Source organism: Myxocyprinus asiaticus, chromosome 13 (genome assembly GCF_019703515.2).
Source record: "Myxocyprinus asiaticus isolate MX2 ecotype Aquarium Trade chromosome 13, UBuf_Myxa_2, whole genome shotgun sequence".
In the NCBI taxonomy this organism is placed as follows: domain Eukaryota; kingdom Metazoa; phylum Chordata; class Actinopteri; order Cypriniformes; family Catostomidae; genus Myxocyprinus; species Myxocyprinus asiaticus.
This window is the reverse complement of record NC_059356.1, coordinates 6,217,889-6,224,627: the sequence shown is the minus strand read 5'-3', so window position 1 is coordinate 6,224,627 and position 6,739 is coordinate 6,217,889. Positions and strand designations below refer to the sequence as shown.

General features: G+C 38.8%; 1 protein-coding gene across 1 annotated transcript; it reads left to right on the top strand.

The window, feature by feature from the left end:
• Positions 1-186: 186 nt before the first annotated feature.
• On the top strand, positions 187-5,619 carry snu13a (SNU13 homolog, small nuclear ribonucleoprotein a (U4/U6.U5)). Its single transcript, XM_051714538.1, has 3 exons — positions 187-350; positions 736-856; positions 3,905-5,619. The coding sequence occupies exons 1-3, from the start codon at positions 348-350 to the stop codon at positions 4,165-4,167; spliced, it is 387 nt and encodes a 128-aa protein (XP_051570498.1). The 5' UTR covers positions 187-347; the 3' UTR covers positions 4,168-5,619.
• Positions 5,620-6,739: the final 1,120 nt, after the last annotated feature.

Below are 6,739 nucleotides of genomic sequence, written 5' to 3'. Positions count from 1 at the left end.
GTATCCGTAAACGGTGACTTACTGTCGTAACACGCTAGTAGACTGTCACTAGAGACAAGAATGCGGAATGGCATGTACTACCCATACTATTCTTATTACTTATACCATATTTGTAGATATCTGGCTGTGCATCCCTTTACTGTTTCTAAATTCAAAATAAAAGCATTAAAAACTTTTTTCAGCAGTCTTGTTTTGATGACGTCACACTCCGACAGCACGCATTGATCCAACATTCACTGTACGAAAGTATTGAATCCCGCCTGAAGCTCTCGGTTGTCTTCACCGTGAAGCACACGCCGAGAGGACCGCGCGCATCGCCACAGAGCTCTCAATCACAGCTTGAAGCAATGGTAACCGTGCACGTGCATGAAGATATCAAATGTTTAATGTGTGCTTTCATATCTGTTCACAGCTCAAACACGTGCCGCTGTTTTCTAGTGTCCTGCTGGGGTTACACGCTTATTTTTCTCTGAAGAAACATTTAATCATGGTGTTAAATGGTGCAGTGGGTTAGGCCAGTTACCACGTGTGACACAAGCAGCCCTTGATCTTGTAAAACATTGTTTAAAGTCTTCAAACTAGTCTCCATGTAGGGCTTCACATGCTCTGATCAGTTTCGAGAGCCCTGTTTCTATGCCCTAACTCTAGTTAGCCGCAGTGTTGGGAGGCACGTGTTCAAGAGTACATGCACATGGTCTGTATGTGGTTTGATTGATGCACACTAATTTCTTACAGGCTGAATCAGATGTGAATCCCAAAGCTTATCCTCTGGCTGATGCCACCCTCACCAAAACCATCCTGGACCTGGTGCAACAAGCGTCCAATTACAAACAACTGAGAAAAGGGGCCAATGAAGGTAGTTAAATATTCTAATAATTATAACTGTAGATTGTATTGTGTGTAATTGAGGAGAACCTGTGAAGGTTTGTATTCTGCCAGGAAACAATTGTGTTTATAAGGTACTAGGTTGATCGTATGAGAGCTTTTGTGGAAGAACACGTGAGTTTACAAAGTATGTGATGTTTGCAGCTTCAAAAAGATAAAGGATATTCAGTTTTGTTTGAGACCAAAGCAAATAAACTAGATATCCACAACAGGGCTGAGAAGCTATATTCCTTTTTTTTTACTTAAATATTACCAAAATTTGAGTTCTATTCAAACTGTAAAGACATTATTCCAGTTTGGGGGAAAAACACCACAAAATAGAAGTGATCACCAGATTTTTAAATCTGCATTATCTCGGCAATCTACAAGAGGTTGCAACGTACACTGGCGGCCAAAAGTTTGGAATAATGTACAGTTTTTGCTCTTTTGGAAAGAAATTGGTACTTTTATTCACCAAGTGCCATTCAGCTGATCACAATGTATAGTCAGGACATTAATAATGTGAAAAATTACTATTTCAATTTGAAAAAAATGTTCAGAACTTCTTAAACTACTTCAAAGATTTCTCATCAAAAAATCCTCCACGTGCAGCAATGACAGCTTTACAGATCCTTGGCATTCTAGCTGTCAGTTTGTCCAGATACTCAGGTGACATTTCACCCCACACTTCCTGTAGCACTTGCCATAGATGTGGCTGTCTTGTCGGGCACTTCTCACGCACCTTACAGTCTAGCTGATCCCACAAAAGCTCAATGGGGTTAAGATCCATAACACTCTTTTCCAATTATCTGTTGTCCAATGTCTGTGTTTCTTTGTCCACTCTAAGCTTTTCTTTTTGTTTTTCTGTTTCAAAAGTGGCAATTCTTCCCATAAGGCCTGCACCCCTGAGTCTTCTCTTTACTGTTGTACATGAAACTGGTGTTGAGCGGGTAGAATTCAATGAAGCTGTCAGCTGAGGACATGTGAGGCGTCTATTTCTCAAACTAGAGACTCTGATGTACTTATCCTCTTGTTTAGTTGTACATCTGGCCTTCCACATCTCTTTCTGTCCTTGTTAGAGCCAGTTGTCCTTTGTCTTTGAAGACTGTAGTGTACACCTTTGTAGGAAATCTTCAGTTTTTTGGCAGTTTCAAGCATGGTATAGCCTTCATTCCTCAAAACAATGATTGACTGATGAGTTTCTAGAGAAAGCAGTTTCTTTTTTGCCATTTTTGACCTAATATTGACCTTAAGACATGCCAGTCTATTGCATACTGTGACAACTCTAAAACAAACACAAAGACAATGTTAATCTTCATTTAATGAACCAAATAGCTTTCAGCTGTGTTTGATATAATGGCAAGTGATTTTCTAGTACCAAATTAGCAATTTAGCATGATTACTCAAGGATAAGGTGTTGGAGTGATGGCTGCTGGAAATGGGGCCTGTCTAGATTTGATCAAATTATTTTTTCAAATAGTGATGGTGCTGTTTTTTACATCAGTAATGTCCTGACTATACGTTGTGATCAGTTGAATGCCACTTTGGTGAATTAAAGTACCAATTTCCTTCCGAAACGGCAAAATCTGTTCATCATTCCAAACTTTTGGCCTCCAGTGTATATATAAACCAAACAGCACCTTGTTATATTGTATTGTTGCAAAAACAAAACAAAAGGGCATTCCATATTAAACTGAAGTGCATAAAATTATAAAATCAAAAGATTTTTTGCCAATTCATGTTCTCAAATCTTGAGTACAAGTAAAAAAGAAAATGGGCTTCAAAAGACAGTTCAGTGATCTTGAGACAGGCTTTTCCACACTTCTAATCTGAACTCCTTTTTAAACTTTGTTTTTGTTTTTAAGTTTAAAAAGCTTTTTAAAACTCATCCCTTAGGGGCCGTTCAGACCGAACGCGTTCTTGCGTTACAAAAGCGAGACGCTGCACGACGTTTCCTCAGTGGAGATATCTTGAATATTGGATCTCTTGTATTGTAATAAATGAAGCCGTTCAGTAAAGCTGTCTGCGTGACCTGCGGGCAAGGCAAGGATTGTTTTTTAAAAAAAAAATATATATTTTTTTTTATTTTTTTATTAAAATTCTTGTCACTTTCTTCTGGATAAAAGCATCTGCTAAATGACTAAAATGTAAATGACTTGCACAGCTTCATTCATTATAATGGGATTGATCTATAGTCACTTTTAGAGCTCTACCTATCAAACTTAAAATTAGTTGGCATACATTGTTCACCTATCAGAGATAAGACGTGTGCTACATTTGTTAGTACTGCACGTATGCAGCTGTCTCGCTTCACTGAAGTGGTTCATGCGTCCATTTGTCTTTGATTTCTCTGAGATCTAAACACTTTAATTTCTGTTAGTTCAAGGCATCCAGAGAGCATCCAGCCACCAAACAACATGGTCCACAATTTAATATAATGACATTTACCATTCACTGTGAGAGCTTTGAAAGGCTCAAAGGTGTGGGGCTCAAAAATTAGTGTCATTCAGAACTCACTTTTTAAGTCATTTTTATTGGAAATTCAGTTTGAAGCAATCTTACAGCATGACTATCATGATTGTTCTCCTTTCAAAGTGCCCTTCAGAGGGTGATTTATCCCATTTGGAGTTCGACAACTAGCAGGAAATGTTCAAGGAACAAAAAGCTGTCACTTCCTTAAACCATCTTGAAATGGTCTGTAAGAGAATGCAGCTGTCTCGAGACATGCCGTAATTTTACCTCACACGGCATCTAAAAAAGTAACGCTCTTGCACAAGACACTGAAAAAAGCAGCTGGCCATGGTGCAGCGGTCAAAGGCATCTGTCTAGCCTATGTTTATATACAAAAAAAAAAAAGGGAAAATAGCACAACTAATCAGATTTTATGCTGCAAATCGAACATCTGGCTTTGTGAGATGACGAAATTATAGTAGAATGATTAAATATTTGAAGTCAACATGATATCAAAATTAACCCCATTTTATTTTCTGAAAACACACGGCTAACTAAAATGTTTGCCTTTATTTGCGTTTTGTTTCAGCCACTAAAACTCTGAATCGTGGGATCGCAGAGTTCATCGTGATGGCTGCAGACGCTGAACCACTGGAGATCATCCTGCATCTGCCTCTGTTGTGTGAGGACAAGAACGTCCCATACGTGTTCGTGCGCTCCAAGCAGGCCTTGGGCCGTGCGTGCGGGGTGTCCAGGCCTGTCATCGCTACCTCAGTCACCATTAAAGAGGGCTCGCAGCTCAAGCCTCAGATCCAGTCTGTACAGATGGCCATTGAGAGACTGCTGGTCTGATGCTCCGTATAAACTGATCGGAGCATGCCTGAGATTTCGAGCTTCAAAAAGGACACAAAGGCACAATTAAAAGTTGCCTACTCACCCTCATGATCATTGTTGCGACATGAGTAAGTTGAGTACATGATGACAAGAGTTTCATTTTTGGGTGAACTATTCCATTTTAGTTTCTCAATGATTTCAAATTGTTTACTTTTTAGTACCCGTTTTGCCATTAGTGATCCTGTTTAACTACTGGAAGAAAATTGTTATTTTTTTGTAATTTGTCATTTTTATTACTTTGCAAAATGCAGTTTAACATGCTGAAACATGTTTCAAAGTTGTTACATATTGTATATCAGTCCTTTGTACAGACTGAAACTCTGTGAGACCATTAGTGCGACAGTATTTGGGCATACTTGTGTCATTCATTTGCATCTTGTTTCCACGAACCCCATTGTCTCATACTGTTATCTAGAAGTATCTTAAAATTCATTATTGAACATTTCTCAGGAATAATTGTGACATTTGCAGCACACTGTGGTCTAATATTTTTGTATAATTGACAGTTGTTCCAGGTAACCGATTTCCTAGATGGGCTAGTCTTATGTCACTCTACAGTCGAGGATATCTTGGCGACTTCTCGCATAATAAAAATTCAGCTCAAATCTTTGCATTCCTCTTTGCTTTTCTGTTACTGAAAAACAAATTGCAAGAGAACGTTGCAAGCTCCTCTTCTGTTGCACAAGGAAATGTGGGCAGTATTCGCTCAAAAACTAAAAGCATGCGTGAATGCAAACTTTTCACGTACTGTTTGCGACATTGTATGCGACCCTGATCTATCCAGTAAGTTTTAATACCTGAATACTGCATGTATTTAAACATTTTTTTGTAAAACTGTAGGCATTGTGCTATGATAAAAGTTGCAAACAGTAGTATTCGAGGTTGTCATGATCTCATTACGTTGCATGTGTGTGGCATTAAAAAAATCAGCTCCGCTCCTAAACTTTGTGATGCCTAATATACACTACCATTCAGAAGTTTGTCACTATGAATCGTTTTTTTTATTTGTGAAAGAAAATGATCATTTTATTCACAGGATGCTTATTTCTTATTGTTGGTTGAAATTGGTACATTCTACCTTTTTCTTCATATTTGACTGTTTCGGATGTGGTGATTTCTTTGAACGTCTGCCTAAAATGCCAACATCCCAGAGCTTTTTCACTGTTGCAGATGAAACTGGTGTTTGCCATGTACTGGTCATTGAAACTGCTGGTTTAGGGGTCTGTTTCTCAAACGAGACTTTGGGGTACTTGTCTTTTTGTTGTTGTGCATTTGGGCCGTCTACTTCTCTCTCTATCCTGGCTAGATCCACTTTAATTTCTTCTTTCAAAACAGTATCCATGGAATAGCCTTCATCTCTCTCTCTCAAAAATAAAAATAAATAAATCAATAGACTGATGAATTCCTAGAGATGTTTCTCACTCAAACTCATTAGCTTCCACGAGCACTGTAGGCTCCCCTGTGCCAGACCCTGTGCCAGACTCTCCCCCTCTCTGCTGGTGGTGTGGCCGTTTATATGCCACTCTCCCCATGCTCACTGGAATTAGAGACTGGTGTTAGACATAATCTAGCTCAGGTGTGAGCGCCCTTACCGCACTCTCTCTCCGGACGGATGCTCGACCACTCCCCCGCTGCCACAACTATCTCTCATATAATGTATGTATAAGTATATTTGGAAAATTAATTTATATGTATAATACTCTGCTGTATTATAGTATTAATGAATGCCAGTCAACATATGTCAGTGTGTTTAATGTGCATTTATATTAGTTACTCCGTGAATCTCCCAACAAAAAGAACATCTAATAAATACAAAACAGAAAATCATTTTACAAAAGGTACAAAAATTATTCACTACAACACTAAGTCACAATCATGAGGTGGTCAGCGCCACTGTAACTTCACATTATTACACTGATACTGTGGAGATTCGAAGGCGGATGGCAGTTGACACACACACTTATGCTGCATCCACGTATGTAAGAATTATTGTAATTATGAGATGACAACTTGAAGACTCTAATCTACTTCCTCAGACACAGAAAATATTTGTTTCTATGGCAACATCAAAATGGCTCCATTAGCTGCTTTGTTGATGACAGTACAATATTTAATAACTTGAATAATTCACCTATATATGTTCTTGCCAATGTTTAAGAACAAAGAAAGCACACCGGGTAAAAGTGGCTATGATAAACAGAAACAGAATTGTACTTTTTGGGTGAATTTTCCCTTTAACTGATAAGGCCGCTGCTATTTTAGTTATTTTTATATAATGTAAAATTCTGAGATAAGCGGTTTTCACAAGCCAAAACTCGTAGGTACGTTAAGTCTGACATGGCGTGAACACAATTACAATCACTACAGATATTCATCGACATATCCAGTCTCAGACCATGGAGGAAGAACATCTTATGACATGAGTACTGTCTTAAGACCCACCAGTGGTCGGGTCGGACCTTTTCCGTCTCTTAACAGCCCGCAGAAACGACATGGAGCCAGGCAGTCTCAGAGCTGCCCTCTCTCGGCT